At 37.8% G+C, this 19,450-nt stretch overlaps 1 protein-coding gene across 1 annotated transcript in view; it reads left to right on the top strand.

Moving 5' to 3' along the window:
• Positions 1 to 19,450, top strand: part of DNAI4 (dynein axonemal intermediate chain 4) — a 101,585-nt gene that overhangs the window by 7,263 nt on the left and 74,872 nt on the right. The window contains 1 exon segment of the mRNA XM_064372477.1: positions 12,958 to 13,132. Within this exon segment, the coding sequence (XP_064228547.1) occupies positions 12,958 to 13,132 (175 nt within the window).

Raw genomic sequence — 19,450 nt, 5'->3', positions numbered from 1 at the left:
CTGGTCTTGCATCAGTGTGCATTTGACATTAATGATTAATTTATAGAGAAACCAAACTTATTTTATCTCTTAAAATCAGCCCTTAAGATCCCACATGCCGACCTCTTCCACAATGGTCCCTGAGCCTTGAAGAGTTGAATGGTTTTAATTTCTGGCCCTGTGTCTCAGGGATACAGTTTATTTTGATTGGCATCTTCTATGGGGCCTGAAGATAAGGCTTTAATTGTTGTCATTGTTTAAGATTTAGCAGGACTTGTCCTTTTAGACCCAGGAGTCAAAACCCTGTAACTTAATGTCACAAGTATTATAAGAGCACATAGAGAAACATACACGAATATAATAACCTTAATTAAAAAAAAAAAATTTAATCTTAGCTTTTATTCCTAAGCAAGCCAAAACTTAATATAACAACTTGATCATATAAAAATTTTTTTTTAATAAATTCTCTTGTGATTTACACTGATTGGTCATGATATGCTTGGGCATTCTGGTTTGTCCTGAATATCCCTCCTCCTTAAACAACGAGTCATTTTATTTTAGGACTAAATTTACCATGTAAGATTCTTTGTTTTTATTTTTAGTTTTTTGAGACAGAGTCTTGCTGTGTTTCCCAGGCTCCAGCACCCAGGTTCAAGTAATTCTCCTGCCTCAGTCTCCCGAGTAGCTGGATTACAGGTGTGTACCGCCACGCCTGGCTAATTTTTATATTTTTAGTAGAGATGGGGTTGTGCTGTGTTAGCCAGCTGGTCTCAAACTGGCCTCAGGTGATTTGCCCACCTTGACCTAACAAAGTGCTGGATTATAGACATGAGCCACTGTGCCCAACTAAAGATTTTTTTCTCATATAAAATTTTTCTCTTTAAGCTTTCTTACCACACACGAAAAAACTTTTTTTTTTTTTTTTTTTTTGAGACGGAGTTTTTGCTCACGTTACCCAGGCTGGAGTGCAATGGCGCGATCTTGGCTCACTGCAACCTCCGCCTCCTGGGTTCAGGCAATTCTCCTGCCTCAGCCTCTCGAGTAGCTGGGATTACAGGCACGCACCACCATGCCCAGCTGATTTTTTTGTATTAGTAGAGATGGGGTTTCACAACGTTGACCAGGATGGTCTCGATCTCTTGACCTCGTGATCCACCCGCCTCGGCCTCCCAAAGTGCTGGGATTACAGGCTTGAGCCACCGCGCCCGGCCGAAAAAACTTTTTATATTTATCACTTTCTTTACATTTATTTCCTGGTTCCTTTTACCTTGTTTTATATATGACCTTCAAATAAACTTTGAATTAGACAAAACTTGTTCACCATTTTTTAAAAGGACACACTTTTTTTTCTACCAAGAATGTTTTTCTGCAACATAAATTTATTGAAAAATACTCAAATAGTGAAATATCAATTAATATAGCCTTAGATTCTAAATTACGGCACGTTCGTCTACAAAGCATTTATCCTCTTGCATTTACCTAATTATTTTATTTTAATTGTTTACCTGTATTACCTATGAAAACTATAATAGTCATGATTTAAAGTTATGAAACTGACATTGCAGAATTATAACTGAGATGATGAGAAAGCTATGACTTAACTGACTCCATCTTGCTTCTAACCTCCAAGCTGTCTTTGTTTATTCCTGGGAAAATGCCAAAGTAACTTTGGGAGGTACTTAATTTATAGTTTAACTTTGAAACAGAGACAATAACAGTCTTTTCCCAAAACCTCCTTACTGCCTATGGATTAAACTGCCTAAAGCCACAGGATTTGAAGTTATGGTAATCTTACCAAATAACTCATAACTCAAGATGTAGCCCTTTTCATTAAACCATTATTAATGTCTTATTTATTAAAAATTACATGAGCAAAGGTCATTCTATTTGGGGCTGGATTTGCCAAATGCTGACACCTTATAGTATTTGGCAAGGATAAGTGGAAAATAAAATTGCTTGATTAATACATGCAAACATAACGTATTCTGGCAATTCTTAGGACATTTCTTTTTCTTTCTTTTTTTTTTTTTTGATGGGAGTCTTGCTCTGTCACCCAGGCTGGAGTCAATGGTGTAATATCAGCTCACTGCAGCCTCCATCTCCTGGGTTCAAATGATTCTCCTGCCTCAGCCTCCAAAGTAGCTGGGATTACAGGCACCTGCCACCACGCCTGGCTTATTTTTGTATTTTTAGTAGAAACAGGATTTGAACACGTTCCTCAGGCTGGTCTTGAACTCCTGACCTCGTGATCTGCCTGCCTCAGCCTACTAAAATGCTAGCATTACAGGCATGAGCCACTGCGCCCAGCCTCTTAGGGCATTTCTAATGTTACTTCACCAATAATTGTAATGCTAGCTTATTTATTAAAGATTTTACTTAAGTTACTTAAATTTGAAAAAGCATTTGACTAGTCTTTTCTTTTTTAGTATCTGATTTAAGCAATTTTATTTTTTAAACCAGTTTATTAGATCTCTTTTTTATATTTTTAGTAGTGATTGTGTACACAACGCATAAATACATAAGACATATTAGGCATGCAGATAGAAGTACATTTTATAGATTCATAAAAACCTTTTTTTTCCCTATCTTAGACTTGCTGATTTTTGATAATCTGTTTCACAACCCTGGGTAGTTGTCAACTAAATAGCCTTAAATTTGCATTTTAAAGGAAGCAACTCAGGTGAAAGTCAAATAGCAAAATTTACATTATAAGGTGCGGAGAGAAAAAGTTTGATGTGCTAGAAGAAAATGAAAATGAATTTAATTACCAATTAAACATAAAATTATAGAAATTATAAAATACACACATACACACACAGAGATCATATAGCTTTTACCAGAATTTTTAGCCATGAGAAAGATACACATTCACCAGCTTGCAAAAAAAAACTTATTGGGTTGAATCAGTGGTTTTTATCTTAATAGAAAAATAACAGCAGATTTAGAGCAGGCAGAAAAGAAAAAAAGTAGAGAACAAGAGGACTTAGGAACTCTATAGTTTGCAGCTCGACTTTAGGGCTCTTTTCCTTAACGTAAACGTGCACAAAGACCGTATTATTTCAATTTTACGTAAACTTTGGCAAGTAGATGTGCCATAAAACCTATGGAGTGCTTGAAAGATTCATTCTGCTTTGTTTTCTCCTCCTAAGTTATTTATTTCCCGCTTTTTTTTTTAAGGGAGGAACAGCTGTGGCCGGGGGTTTTTGTGTGGCGGATTGATATGTGCTGTTTGTGGACAGGACTCCACTATGTGTCACCACTTGAGTCATTTCCACCCTCTTAATGTGTGTCAGTTTCTCTCTCCAGAGGTCTCTGACCTGAGAGGACTCAAAATGCTGGGTGATTAGCCCTTATATGTGTTTCCTAAACAAGCCATTTTAAAAATTAATTTTTGTTGGGGATTTTCCTGCAGGGTCACAACTGCCCGGATATTCCACAAGGCCCCAGGGCACCTAGGCCACCTTTTAGATGGGAAGAGCAAATGCCCTTTTCCTTCAGACTGAGAAAACTTAGTCCCTCATTAACATCCGAAAACAACAGTTCAGTTCCTCATGCAAATGCACATAAACCGAATTAAGATTAAATTTGAGAGAAAAAGCAATAGAGAAGACTTTCTAGAATGCATCTCTAAACTAGAATTAGGATCCTTAACAACTTCAAACAGGAACAAACAGCAACAGCAAAAAAAACCAATATGATCACTGAGCACTCTAATTGTAAAGAGAAATTAAGACCAGCTGGTTGTTAATCTTAACTTTAACCAAGACACACCCCAATTCACTTGCTTACCTAGGGATGGGTCTCAGGCTGAAAACTGCTCTCTACCATCTTAGAAGCAGGAAAAACAAAAAACTTCATTTTCCGTGTCAGAAGGCTGAGTGCTATGGCTCACACCTGTAATCCCAGCACTTTGGGAGGCTGAGGTGGGCAGATCACGAGGTCAGGAGTTTGAGACCAGCCTGGCCAATATAGTGAAACCCGTCTCTCCTAAAAATACAAAAATTAGCTGAGCGCGGTGGTGGGTGCCTATAAGCCCAGCTACCCGGGTGGCTGAGGCAGGAGAGTCACTTGAACCTGGGAGGCAGAGGTTGCGGTGAGCTGAGATCGCGCCAGTTCACTCCAGCCTTGGTGACAGAGTGAGACTACAATCTCAAAAAAAAAAAAAGGAGCAAGCTCAAACTCTGTAAAGGAGTTACCTGCCTTTCACTGTCATGGAAGCAGGAAAAACTTGGCCGCCTTCTTTTAGAAGCAAGTAAAACTCCAAAAAAAGAGGAGTTGTGCAGCAAAATAAACTTTAGATCTCTACCAGTTTTGGGGAGATCAGGGATTCTCTGGAAGGGGTGCTGTCAGACCTCAGCAAATTGCCCTGTTGGTTTGAGCCATAAAGTTAGCTTATGCTGTTACCAAGTACTGATAGGAGATTTGTCAAAGGTCAGGGGCATCCATGCTCAGAATCCCTTTGTGGTTATCAAAATGTGAACCCCCAGAATTTGTCTCAGTTAATTTAGAACATTTATTTTGCTAAGGTTTAGGATGTATGCCTGTGACACAACCTGAGGAAGTCCTGAAAACGTGCCCAAGGTGGTTGGGGCACAGCTTGGTTTTATACATTTTAGGGAGACATGAAACATCAATCAGTATATGTAAGAAGTACATTGGTTCCATCCAGAGAACAACTTAAAGCAGGGAGAAGGCTTCCAGGTCACAGGTAGGTGAGAGACAAATAGTTGCATTCTTTTGAGTTTCTTTTCTTTTCTTTTCTTTTTTAGACAGAGTCTCACTCTGTTGCCCCAAGCTGGAGTGCAGTTGTGTGATCTTGGCTCACTGCAGCCTCCACCTCCCAGGTTAAGGCAGTACTCCTGCCTCAGCCTCCCCAGTAGCTGGGATTACAGGTGTGTGCCCCCCACGTCCAGCTAATTTTTTTTTTTTTTTTGTAGACATGGTTTTACCATGTTGGCCAAGCTGGTCTCAAACACCTGACCTCAAGTAATCTGCTCGCCTAGGCCTCCCAAAGTGCTGGGATTACATGTGTGAGCCACTGCACCTGTCCCCATTCTTTTGAGTTTCTGATAAGCATTTTCAAAGGAGGCAATGAGAATATGTATCCATCAGCTGGGTGTGGTGGTTCATGCATGTAATTCTAGCACTTTAGGAGGCTGAGGTGGTCAGATCACCTGAGGTCAAGAGTTCAAGACCATCCTGGCCAACATGGCAAAAAGCTGTCTATATTAAAAATACAAAAATTAGCTGGGTTTGGTGAAACACACCTGCAATCCCAGCTACTTGGGAGACTGAGGCAGGAGAATCGCTTGAACCTGGGAGGCAGAGGTTGCAGTGAGCCGAATTGAGCCATTGCACTCCAGCCTGGACAACAGAATGAGACTCTGTCTTTAAAAATATATATATGTACATCTATCTCAGTGAGCAGAGGGATGACTTTGAATAGAATGGAAGTCAGGTTTGTCCTGAGTAGTTCTCAGCTTGACTTCTCCCTTAGTTTAGTAATTTTGGGGCCCAAGGTGTTGTACTGGCCCGAGCATAGAAAGTTAACACTAAGACAAAAGTATGCCAAATTGCAGGGTCTTTATTGCCGGCAGCCATTGAGGACTCGCATCTTTCCAACCCGTGGCCCCGAAAGGAGGGTGTCAAGACCTTTTATACCCGGAAAACCACCTCGGGAGTGAGGGTGAGGGGCAGGGGTGGGGGTGAGGGGCTTCAGACGTTCTGAGGGCTAGTGGATTCTGTAAATCACCTCCTGGGCGGAGATGAGGGTGAGGGGCTCCGGACATTGCAAGGGCCAGGGGACTTTTGACATTCTGATTGTTACTTAAGTGGTTCACAAAAGTCAAGATTAGCATCTGTTTACACATTGTCTGGGTAGGGTGGAAATTACAGTCCTTAATTACTTATTACAAGTCACAGGAGTTTGGACTGCTTGCCTGTCACATTTGGGTTACAGAGAGCAGTTTCAATAGAAAGCCGAGGTATGGTTGAAGTATGCAGTTTTATGGGGCTTTTACCATGTCACAAAGGTATTTTCTTTTCACAAGTATGAAGAGTAAGAGAATATTTTATTTTGAGTTGGATATAATGATTTGGAGATTATTCATTCTTTCAATAAATGTATTAAATAGGCACTATATTATATACTGTGATACTGTAAAATAAATATTTATTTGGTCTTTGATAATTTCCTACCTTGCAACTCCTAAAGTCCTTAGAATCTCCAGTGTTGTCTTTTTATATACTAATGAGTTGACCAGGGCTAGTACCATCTAAGTAGCTTCAGGTTGGGGGTTAGTCATCTGAAAGACAAAAAGCATGATTATATAGGGTTGGGATCTTCAGCCCCACCCACCAAAGCTTCAGGGAGGGGAGAGGGGCTGAATGTTAAGTTGATCACCAATAGCCAACGGTTTCATTAATCATGCCCACTTAATAAAACCTCCATAAAGATCCAAAAGGACTGGGTAGCTGGATAGCTGGACATGTGGAGGTTTTTGAAAGATTGTGTGCCCAGAGAGAGTGTGTAAGCTACTGGCTCCTTCCTTGACTTATGCATCTTTTCATCTGTATCCTTTGTAATATCTTTTATAATAAACCAGTAAAGGTAAGTGTTTCTCTTGAGTTCTGTGATCCACTCTAGCAAATTAACCGAACACAAGGAGGGGGTTGTGGGAACCCTGATTTTATAGCAGGTCATTCAGAAACAGGCCACAACCTATTTTTTAAGCTGCCATTCGAAGTCAGAGGTAATCTTATGGGACTGAGCTCTCTGCCTGTGGGATCTGAGACTACCTTCAGGTAGATAGTGCTGGAATTGATTGGCGGACACCCAGATGGTATCCACTGCAGAGCTGATTGCTTGGTTGGTGTATGGGGAGAAACCGTACATGTTTGGTCACAGAAATCTTCTGTATTGATTGTTGTGGTGTGAGAGCAGAGCAAAAACAGTTTGTGTTTTTTCCACACTCAGATATTGTTGTACAGGTAGCAAAAGAGCCCAAAGTCCCTACCCTCATGGAACGTAGATTCCATGGGGAAGCAATAACTGATTCACAAGACAAATAAGTTAAAGATAAACTGTTAGATAGGAAGAAGTTCTAAGGAGAAACATAAGGCAAGAAGATATGAAGTACTTGAGAGAGAATTTTGATATTTCAGAAAGGGAAGCCAGGGAAAGCCTGAGGCACAGGGGCTGCCCCTGTTGTAGCATTTGGCCATGGGGTGATTAGGGCAGGTGAGGAGAGGGTAGTTTTTGATTAAAGACCTAAAGAAAAGATGCTGAGCATGTACATATATGAAAAAGAGCATGTCAGGCAAAAGAAACATAAATTCAAGTCTTTGATATGAAAATGTGCCCAGCCTGAATATCAAGGATGCCACTATAACTGGAACAGGGTAAACAAGGGATAGATCACTAAAGATGAAAATCAGAGGCCTAGCTGTAAGACTTTTTAAGTCATAGTAAGGACTTAGGCTTTTATTCTGAATGGGATGGTAAATTAAGGATTTTGAGTAATGATATTTTATTTTTTATTTTTATTTTATTTTATTTATTTTATCTTATTATTCTCTATTAGAGACAGGGTCTCACTCTGTTGTCCAGGCTGGAGTGCAGTGGCATTATCATAGCTCACTGTAACCTTGAACTCTAGACATAAAGCAATCTTCCTGCTTCAGTCTTCCAAAGTACTGGGATTACAGGCATAAGCCACTGTGCCCAGTCTTTACATGTGTATTAAAAGGTCATTGTGGTTGTTATGTGGAGGATAAACTCCAGGGGATCAAGGTTAAGTAGGAAGATGAAGTGAAAGGCTACTGCAGTCATCCAAGAGAGGATAGTGTTTGGACAAGGATGGTAGCAACAAGAGTGGTGACAAATATCTTAAATAAAAAAAAAGAATATACATCTATCTGAGTGAGTAGAGGGATGACTGAATAGAATGGAAGTCTGTTGAATAGAATGGATGGATTCTAGATGTATTTTGGAATTCTTTTTCATCCAAGCAACTGGAAGAGTAAAGTTGCCTTGAACAAAAATAGGGAAGAGTGCTAGAGGAGTGAATTTGCTGGATGGGGTGAGGGTGATGTGGTGGTGGTGGTGGAGGTTAATGTCAGGAACTTAGTTTTGGACATGCTAAGTTTCAGTTAGTGATGTCAAGTAGGCAAGAAGATATATAGAGAAGAGGTCTAGGTAGAGAGCGATACATATTTGGAAATAATTTTCACACAGATGACTTTTAAATCATGGCATTAGATGAGCTCACCAGATTATGGATGTAGATAGAAAAGAGAAGTACAAGGATGAATGCCACAGAAAAGGGAGGAGGAAAACCAAGCAAAGAGAGCGTCCTACAATCCAAGTTAAAAAAAAAAAAAAATCAAAGAGAAAAGAATGAACAGCTGGGTCAAATGCTGCAGATATGTAAGATGAAAACATTGAAATGACATTCTTAGAGTTAGTACTGTGGAGGTGATTGGACCTTAGTAATAATCCTTTTGATGGAATGATAAGGGCAAAAACCTGATCAGAGTAGATCCAAGAGAGACTCTGTGTGTGTGTGTGTGTGTGTGTGTGTGTGTGTGTGTGTGTGTGTGTGTGTGTAGAGAGAGAGAGAGGTGGAAACGATAAATAGAAGAAATTTTTCCCAAGGGGTTGCTATAATTAAAGGAAACATGAATGATTGATAGCTGGAGAGGTAGACGAAGTAAAGAGAAGTTTTTTGTTTGTTTAAGATGGGAGAAATAACAATTTGTTTACATGCTGATGGTAATAATCCAATAGAGAAAAACTTGTGATGTAGAGAGAGAGAATTGCTAGAGCAATGTCCTTGAACAGACAGAAAAGAAATGGAATCTAGTATGCATGTAGAGGGAGTGACCTAAACTGCAATAATAGAGAATTCATTCAGAGTAACAAGAAAGAAATAGAGAATATAGGCACAGATATAGGCAAGCACGTAGATGTGACAGTGGGAGTATGTAGAAGTTACCAGATTGCTTCAGTTTTCTCTTTCAGTTGGCTGAAAGTGAAAATGTGAGTGGAGGTTTTCATATTTGAAGAAAGAGCAGGTATAAGATAGCATTAAAGAGTAAAATATGAACCAAGAAAATACATTAAGGACACTGATTAAGTTAATAACCCATAAATTTAAAGCGAGACCCATCATCATCGTTTTTTTCCAGTTTCATTTAGCTACACAGGTTGAGTTAAAATATAGTGTATTATTACAAACTGTAGGGTATAGTTAGATACCTAATAGATCCAATCGATTAGGAAGTCATTGCCATTGAAAAAATAGTTTATTATTCACAGTTCCAAGGAAAAGGGGGCCCACCACATCACCAGAAGTAATGAATGAGGCAGTGTAGACAACTTTAGGATTAGCTACTTTGAATAATTTCAATGGGTTCTGGGAGATAGGAGCTGCCCCTCTTGGTCTGACATTTGGCCATGGGGTGATTAGCACAGGTATAGTGGTACAGAGTGTGAAAGCCCCATAATGGAGGTGGTTGGGGGTGTGGGTTCTGGATTGGTTGGTTTGCATTTGACAAGTACACGCCTGGGAGGAAGACTCCTCTTAGGAAAAGGAATGGGGACCAAGAAGAGAGTCTAGAGGCCAAGGCAAGGTAAATTAGGCATAGCATCAGGTTGTCCAGAGTAGAGCACGTGTTTGACCTATGCATGTAAATCAGATGTTACAGCATCAAATTTACAGACACTATAAACATGGTTAATATACAGGTATAGCCTCAAAGAGGATAATTGGAAATAACCATGGTTTTGGTTTTGCCAGCAAGTATGCTGAAATGAAGGGAAAGGTATGGTGAGAATGTAAGTGAAGAATAATTATAATAATTAGCTATCAGTTACAGTAACTAACCTAACCTCAAGAGGGAAGAGATAGCATGAGAGAGATAGGTACAGGAATAAAACATGGTAGAATCAAGGACCTGAATGTCATAATAGGGTTGAAGGATTGTTCAAGCTGGAGTTTGAGCGAGTATATAAGCTGGAAAAATAGGAAGTGCTGGTTGACCTTGCTAAAGACAGAAGCCACGTGTATGACCATGGCAGTAAATGTCTGAAGTAGCAAGGCAGTTAGAACCATTTATGTGAGAAGATTTCAAGGAGCCAAGAGGCCAGGGTATTCAAAGGATTACCTTCATGGATATTGAAATACTCAAAAATTATGCCAGAAGTAACAATTAGAGACAGAGCCAGTGACTTAGGATATGAAATTCAGAGGATGGTAGAAGAGAAAGGTAAACTGCCATAAGAAAGTAGAGTACATGTGGTCATTGAAACCATGGAATTTACTCAGGATTGTGTATGTGGTAAGAAATCAGATAACTGGCCAGGCGTAGTGGCTGTAATCCAAGCACTTTGGAGGCCAAGGCGGGCAGATCACCTGAGGTCGGGGGTTCAAGACCAGCCTGACCAACATGGTGAAACCCTGTCTTTAAAAAAAAAAAAGAGATCAAATAACTAAGATTTGAGCTTAAACATAATCTGTAAAATGGGAGCTCAAAGGAAAAAGGAATGGGAGGACTGGATTTTTTAAGGATAGGAGGACAAAATGTTCAGGAGGAAAAGAATGAGAGAGTTGAAGGTAGTGGCAAAAGAGTGATTCAATTGAGGCCGGGTACGGTAGCTCACGCCTGTAATCCCAGCACTTTGGGAGGCCGAGGTGGGTGGACTACTAGGTTAAGAGATTGAGACCATCCTGGCCAACATGGTGAAACCCCATCTCTACTAAAATTATAGAAATTAGCTGGACATGGTGGTGCACACCTGCAATCCCAGCTACTCAGGTGGCTGAGGCAGGAGAATCACTTGAACCCAGGAGGCGCAGGTTGCAGTGCACCAAGAACACGCCATTGTACTTCAGACTGGGCTACAAGGATGAAACTCTATCTCAAAAGAAAAAAAAAAGTGATTCAATTGATCAATTGTGGATTCAAGATTATTAATAGAGAAAAGAGATATCTAAAATATTCTGATTCTTTGGTAGAAAATGGAAAGGTCAGGTGATTAGAGGTCTCAAGGAGGTTGAAGAATAGTCTGTGGTATGAAAGAAACAAATCTGAAAAGTCAATTTTAAGAAGGGGGAATGGTCAGCTGTCAGATGTTACAAAGATAAGTACTGAAACGAGTCCTTTGGAGTCAACAGTTTGAAGGACTAGAAAGAAGCTAGTCTTTATGTAGTAGAAGAAAGAGTGAGGCTAGATTGTAGTTACAGAGCAAAAAGAGGAGTCATGTAGTAGGCAGTATTATTGACTAACATTTTAAGACGTTGGACTGTGAAAGGAAGGAAAGATATAGTAACAGGTAGAGGAAGACATAAAGGAAGCATTTTTAAGTTGAGTAGATGATTGGGACATAATTTTATGCTCACAGGGAAAAGACAGAAAAATATAAGATAGGAGACCTGGAATTATGGATGGAGAAGAGTTCCTGAGACATCAGTGACAGGTTTCAGAGTTCACATAAAAGATCAGTCTTAGATAAGAATGGCAACTCTCTTACTGAAAAAGTAGAAAAGAGATAAATTTGTATTTGAATGAGTTTTTACGTAATTGATACTTTATTTATTTTTTTTAGAGATGTTGGAGGTTAAGTCCTTAGAGACAGAAGGAGAATAGGGTAGGATATTTTTAAATAATGTAAATTTGAAATAGTGCACAAATGGAATTCATTTAATCATGTATTTTACACTGTGCTGGATGCTAGGGATACAGCAGTGAGCAAGACAAAGTTCCTGCCCTAAGCATGCTTACTTTCTATGGAGAGGTGGACAACAACAAAATGTCAAGTAATGATAAATGCTAGGAAGAAAAATAAAAGATGAAAACTGGATTGATCGTTATTTAAAAATAGTTTATTCTTGTCTTTTTTTTATGATTTAAAAAGTAAATGTATTATTTAAAATGTTTTCTTTGGAAGCATATTTACTTTTTTATAATCTCAGGGAAGATCATCTCCATTTTATAGAAATCCACATTACAGAGTACTAGAAGGAATAAAATGATAAACCTTTGTCTTAAGGAATTTACAGAGTAAATCCAAAAGTGAAAAAATATTTGTTTCATGGATATAAATATTTTGATTATAACTTCTCTTCTTATTAAAAAGTAGTATAGGCTAGGCACAGTGGCTCACGCTTGTAATCCCAGCACTTTGGGAGGCTGAGGCGGGCGGATCACGAGGTCAGGAGTTCGAGACCAGCCTGGCCAATATGGTGAAACCCTGTCTCTACTAAAAATACGAACATTAGCTGGGCGTGGTGGGGCGTGCCTGTAGTCCCAGCTACTCAAGAGGCTGAGGCAGAAGAATCACTTGAACTGGGAGGCGGAGGTTGCAGTGAGCTGAGATCACGCCATTGCACGTCAGCCTGGGCTACAAAGTGAGACTGTTTAAAAAAAAACAACGTAGTATATAGTTCAGAAAGGAACATGCTATTCTTTCTCAGGCTTTATTAATCATGTTTAAATCTGCCTATGTAACTGCACTACACACTCATTTGTGTTTACTATGTGCCAGGGACTTCCTAACTATAATACAAAAATTAGTTTATTTAATCCTCATAATAACTGTGAGTTAGATACTATTATTATCCTCATTTTGCAGACAAAGAAACTAAGACCCAGAGAAGTCAGCATGGACTTAGGATCTGACTACCTGGGTTCAAATCTCCACCATTGTAGAAATGTTTCCCCTTAAAGTCTTTGTGATTTTATATAAAATAATATTAATAGCAACCTCTTGCAATTGTGAGGAGAAAGTGATGTAATATATGCCAACTCTTTGGAACTATGTTTATACATAATGAGATCTCAAATAGCTATCATTATTTCTTGTTATATGTTTCGATTGTTCACATGTTTCTAAATGAAAGCCTACTTTTTTATTGTTGGTTGATTTTTCTTTTCAATCTTGAATCCTTTGCATTATATTTTATTTTTCTTATATAGGAACAATGCCACACAACCAAATAAGTCTCTTAGCTTTTTTGCTACAATGAAAGGAACTTCAGTGAAAGGATATGCCGGTACAAATCAAAGCAGAATGGTTGTGTCCAAAACCATGCTTATTCCATCTGAATTGAAAACTATAGAAAAAACAAATCCCAATATAAAGACAATACAGGTAATATTCTTAGAATTTGGAGTTTATTTGAAAATAAACTCAGCACTATGAAATCTCAATTGAAATGTAAAGATAGAAAATACGCTGCTTTCAGATAATCACTTATTTGTAATTTTGAAATGCTGTTTTTACCGCATATTGTTCCACAAAACATAATATTGACAGTTGTCTCCTATAACTAGTTATTGATACGAATAATATTAGAATGTAATGAGAAAAGTCTATTCATGACCTTAAGAACTAGTTGCTTATGGTATTAATTATATACATTAAAACTATTTCATTGTTTTCAGCAATATACTCTTGAAAATATAATAAAATTATCATAAAGTCAGTTATTTTGCCTCATTAGAAGATTTATAAGAATTGACTCTTTTAAAGTTTTAATCAAAGGATAACATATATATACAGAAAAAATATAATATATAACTTTGAATGGGTTCAGCATTTGTTTAGATGGTACATTAAAAGCAGAGTCCATAAAGGATAAAATTCATAAATTGAACTTCATCAAAATTAAAACTTCTCTTTGAAAGACGTTGCTAACAGAATGCAAAGAAATGTGACACACTGGGGAAAATCATTTACAAAGCATATTTTGATAAAGTACTTAAAACTAAAATGTATAAACAATCTTCAAAACAGTATTAAGACAACCCAATTTAAAAAAATTAGCAAAATGTTTGAGCTAACACTTTACCACAGTAGATATACAGATAGCATGGAAGCACATGAAAAAACTATCAGTATTAATTGAAACCATAAAATACTGCTAAGTACCTGTTGGAATGGCTAAAATTTGCCTCCCAAGTGTAGCTGGGACTACAGGCGTGTGACACCAAAAAAAAAAAAAAAAAATTGAATGGCTAAAATTAAAAGACTGATCATATCAAGTATTGACAATTATGTGGAGGAACTAAAATTCTCACACAGCTGGTAGACATGGAAAATAGAAAACAGTTATTTGCCAACTTATGAAATGTTAACATATACCTACTACATCATCCAGCTCTTCCATGTCTAGGTATTTAGCAAGAGAAAAGAAAGTATATATTTATATAAACACTACTACATGAATGTTTGCAGCACCTTTACATATAATGGCAAAAAACTTAACCAGAATTTTATTAAACAAATACTATGTATTTGCACATATGTATTTCATTTATCTGTTTGTATATATACATATACATATATATGAATATATGCATATGTATATGTACACACATAAATGAAGCATATTTTATATATATTTATAAAATTTTTCCAATGGTGAAAATATTTATTACATATGTATATTTTCTCCAGTGGTGAAAGACTGAAAGCATTTCCCTTAAGATCCAAGAACAAAAGAAGGATGCCTGCTTTTACCACTTCTCTTCAACATAGTAGTAGCAGTGCTAACCAGGACAGTTGGGCAAGAAAAACAAATAAAAGGCATCCAGCCAGGCACGGTGGCTCATGCCTTTAATCCTAGCACTTTGGGAGGCTGAGGCGGGCAGATCACTTGAGGTCAGGAGTTTAAAGATCAGCCTGGCCAACATGGTGAAACCCCATTTCTACAAAAAAAAATAGCCAGGCATAGTGGCATGTGCCTGTAATCCCTGCTACTTGGGAGTGTGAGGCAGGAGAATTACTTGAACCTGGGAGGTGGAGGTTGCAGTGAGCGGAGATAGTGCCATTGTACTCCAGTCTGGGCAACAGACTGAGACTCTGTGTCTAAATAAATAAATAAATAAATAAATAAATGGCACCCAAATCAGAAAGGAAGAAGTTCTCTCTGACGTGATCTTATATGTAGAAAACTGTGAAAAGCACACATACACACAAACTAAAAAATGAATTCTGCAGAGTTGCAGGATAGAAAAGACACAAATTAGTTGCATTTCTAACAATGAATCTCTAAAAAGGAAATTAAGAAAAAGATTGCATTTACAATAGCATCAAAAATAATAAAATACTTAGAAATAAACTTAACCAAGGAGGCCAAATATTTGTATACTGAAAACTATAAAACACTAAAGAAAGGAAAGAATACACCAGTAAATGGAAGGACATTTCTTGTTCATAGATTGGAGGGCATAATAGTGTTAGGATGTCAATACTACCTAAAGTGACTTACAGATTCAGTACATTCCCTACCAACATCCCAGTGATATTTTTTTCAGAAATAGAAAAATCCATCCTAAAATGTATCTGACATATCAAGAGATCCAAATAGCCCAAACAATCTTGAATAAAAAGAACAAAGTTGGGGCTAGGCACAGTGGCTCATGTCTATAATCCCAGCACTTTGGGAGGCCAAGGTGGATGGATCACCTGAGGTCAGGAGTTAGGGACCAGTCTGACCAACATGGAGAAACCCTGTCTCTATAAAAAATAAAAATAAAAAAAGAACAAAGTTGGAAGACTCATACTTTCTGATTTCAAAACTTACTACAAATCTATAGTAATCCAGAAATAAAATTTTACATATATGGTCAAATGGTTTTGACAAAGAAACCAAGACTGTAATGGAGAAAAGACAGTCTCGTCAATAAATCTTGTTAGGGCAACTGGATATCCACATGAAAAAGAACGAAGTTGGATTCTTGCCTTATACCATCTACAAAAATAAACTCAGAATGGATTAAAGACCCAAAATAAGAGCTAACTCTTTTTTTTTTTTTTTTGAGACGGAGTTTCGCTCTTGTTACCCAGGCTGGAGTGCAATGGCGCGATCTCGGCTCACTGCAACCTCCGCCTCCTGGGTTCAGGCAATTCTCCTGCCTCAGCCTCCTGAGTAGCTGGGACTACAGGCACGCACCACCATGCTCGGCTAACTTTTTATATGTTTAGTAGAGACGGAGTTTCACCATGTTGACCAGGATGGTCTCGATCTCTTGACCTCGTGATCCACCCGCCTCGGCCTCCCAAAGTGCTGGGATTACAGGCGTGAGCCACCGCGCCCGGCCAAGAGCTAACTCTTAAACCTCCTAAAGGAAAACAGGGAAAAGAAATAATTTGGCAATAATTTCTTTCATATTACACCAAAAGCATATGCAGCTAAAGAAAATATATGTAGACCAATATATATATTAGTCTACATTAAAATTAGAAACTTCTGTCTATCAAAAGACATTAACAGAGTGAAGAGACAACCCACAGGATGGTAGAAAATATTTGCAAATTATATATTTGGTAAAGTGCTAATAACCAGAAAATATAAATAACAAATTAATAACAAAAAAGCCCAATTAAAATAATGGGCAAAGAACTTGATTAGGTATTTCTCCAAAGAAAATGTACGAATAAAAAGCACAGGAAAAGATACTCAGCCTCACTAAACATTAGGGAAATACAAATCAAAGACGCCACTCCATACCCATTATGATGGCTACTATTTAAAAAAAACAAAGTAAGTGTTGGTAAGACATGGAGAAATTGAAACCCTTATGTACTGTTGGTGGATTGTGAAATGGTGTGGCCACTGTGAAAAGTGGTATGTAGGGCCAGGTGTGGTGACTCACACCTGTAATCTCAGCACTTTGAGAAGCTGAGGCAGGAAGATTGCTTGATGCCAGGCTCAGCACTTTGGGAGGCTGAGGCAGGAGGATTGCTTGAGGTCAGGAGTTTGAGACCAGCCTGAACAACATAGCAAGACCCCATCTCTGTAAGAAAATGAAAAAAGAAATTATCCACCTGTGGTGGCAAAAGCCTGTAGTCGTGGATGCTCAGGAGGCTCACTTGAGCCCAGAATTTCAAGGCTACAGTGAGCTATGATCGTGCCACTGCACTTCAGCCTGAATGACAGAGCTACATCCTATCTCAAAAAAAGAAAGAAAAGATAAACAGTATTATGGTTCCTCCAAACCTTAAAAGTAGAATTACTATATGATTCAGGAAGGATTATCTATTCAAAAGACTTGAAAGCAGAGTTTCAAGCAAATATTTGTACAACCATCTTCATGTCAGCATTATGCACAATAGCTAAAAGGTGAAAGCAACTGAAGTACCCATCAATAAATGACTGGATAAACAAAATGTGGTACATACAATGAAATATTCAAACATAATGAAAAATCATTAATGAAATTAAAATCCTACATTAGAAAAATATTCACTAATAGAAATAATGTGCTATTGTAATGGTGATATGTAAATAATAAGTTAAAGAAGAAATTAAAAGGAAAATCAGAAAATATTCTGAGATGATAGATAATCAAGACACAATATGCCAAAGCTTATGGGATACAGCTAAAGCACTGCTTAGAGAGAAATTTATAGATATACGTTCCTATTAGGAAGAAGAAAGATCTCAAATAACTTACCCTTCCAACTGAAGAAACTGGAAAGAAAAAGAGTGAATAACATAAAATAACATGAAATAAGCAGAAGGAAGGAAATAAAAAATATAGGAGTGGAAATTAATGAAATATTGAATAGAAAAACAATAGAGAAAATCAATGAAATCGAAAGCTGATTCTTTAAAAAGATCAACAAAACTAAATAAACATTTAGCTACTTAGTTTGACCAAGGGGAAGAAAAGATGATTCAAATTACTAGACTCAAAAATGAAAGAAAGTACATTACAACTGATTTTAACAGAAATAAAAAGGATCATAAAGGACTGCTATGAACAATTGCATACTGATGTGGTTTGGATGTTTGTCCCCTTCAAATCTTATGTTGAAATGTAATCCCCAGTGTTGGAGGTAGGGCCTGGTGGGAGGTGCTTGGGTCATGGTGGTGGATCCCTCATGAATGGCTTACAACTACCCCCTTGGAGATGAATGAGTTCTTGCTGAGTTCACCTGAGATCTGGCTGTTTAAAAGAGTCTGGGACTGCTACTTTCTCTCTCTTGGTCCTGCTCTTGCCATTTGACATGCTTATTTCCCCTTCACTTTCTGCCAAAATTGGAAGATTCTTGAGGCCCTCACCAAGAGCAGATGCTGATGCCATGCTTGGACAGCCTTCAAAACTCTGAGCCATATAAGCCTTTTTTCTTTATAAATTACTTAGCCTCAGGTATTTCTTTATAACAAGACAAGAATGGGCTAATACACATGCCAACAAATTAGATAGCTTACCTAAAAATGAACACATTCCTAGAAAGACACAAACTACACAAGGAACTGAGTCTAGAGGAAATAGACAATCCGAATACACCTATAAGAAGTGAGGAGATTAAATTTTAAAAAGACAAAAACAAAACACCCACAAAGAGAAGTCCAGGCTCAGGTGGATTCACTGTTGAATTCTACCGAATTCTTCACAAACGTGTCCAAGAAACAGAAGAGGAGGAAACCCTCTCCTATGACACCGGTATTTCAGTGATGCCACAACCAGACAGACTTCACAAGAAATTATAGACCAATATCTATATTGGTCTATATATAGTATAAATATATATGTATAAAGTGGGTATACAATCTCCATCAAAATACTAGTAAAACAAATCTAGCAAAATATAGAAAGAATTATACATCACGACAATGTTAGTTTGCTAAGGCTATAAAATACCACCAAGTCAGTTAAACAACAGAAATTAATTAATTTGCTCACTATTCCAAGACTAGAGTCCCAAGATATTAGCAGGTTTGATTTCTTCTGAGGCCTCCTTTCTTGAATTACAGATGGCTGTTTTCTTGCTGTGTTCTTACATGGTCTTTTCTCTGTGCATATGCATCTATAATGTCTCTGTGTGTCCTAATCACTTCTTAGAAGGGCAACAATCATAGTGGATTAGGGTCCAGGCTGACAGCCTCATTTTAACTGAGTAATATCTTAAAAGACCCATTTCAAAATACAGTCACATTCTGGAGTACTGACGGTTAGGTCTTCAACATTTGCAATTTGGAGGGGGACATCATTCAGTCCATTACAATGACCAAGTTAGATTTATCTCAGGGATGCAAAGTGGTTTAATATTTGAAAGGCAATTAATTTAATACCTCATATGAATGTAATGAAACACAAAAATCACATGATCATCTCAGTAGACACAGAAAAAGCATTTGGAAAAAATCCAGCATCTTTTCATGACATAAATGCACAACAAACTAGGAATAGAAGGAAATTTCCTCAACCTGATACAGGATTTACAAAAAACCCACAACTAACATTGTACAATGATCCTTAATCTCCTTATGATCAGGAACAAGTCCTTGCATTGCTATTCAACGTGATTGTGGAGGATCTAGGCATGGAAATTAGACAAGAAAAAGAAAAGACATCCAGGTTGGAAAGAAAGAGCTGAAAACATCTCTATTTGCAGATGACATCATGTTATATATACAGACTCCTAAGGAATTCACTAAAAAACGATTAAGACTTG

Source organism: Aotus nancymaae, unplaced genomic scaffold (assembly GCF_030222135.1).
Source record: "Aotus nancymaae isolate 86718 unplaced genomic scaffold, 86718_ANA_hifiasm-v0.15.2.pri h1tg000007l, whole genome shotgun sequence".
NCBI lineage: Eukaryota > Metazoa > Chordata > Mammalia > Primates > Aotidae > Aotus > Aotus nancymaae.
The sequence above is the reverse complement of the archived record's forward strand: the minus strand, read 5'-3'. Positions and strand labels throughout refer to the sequence as shown.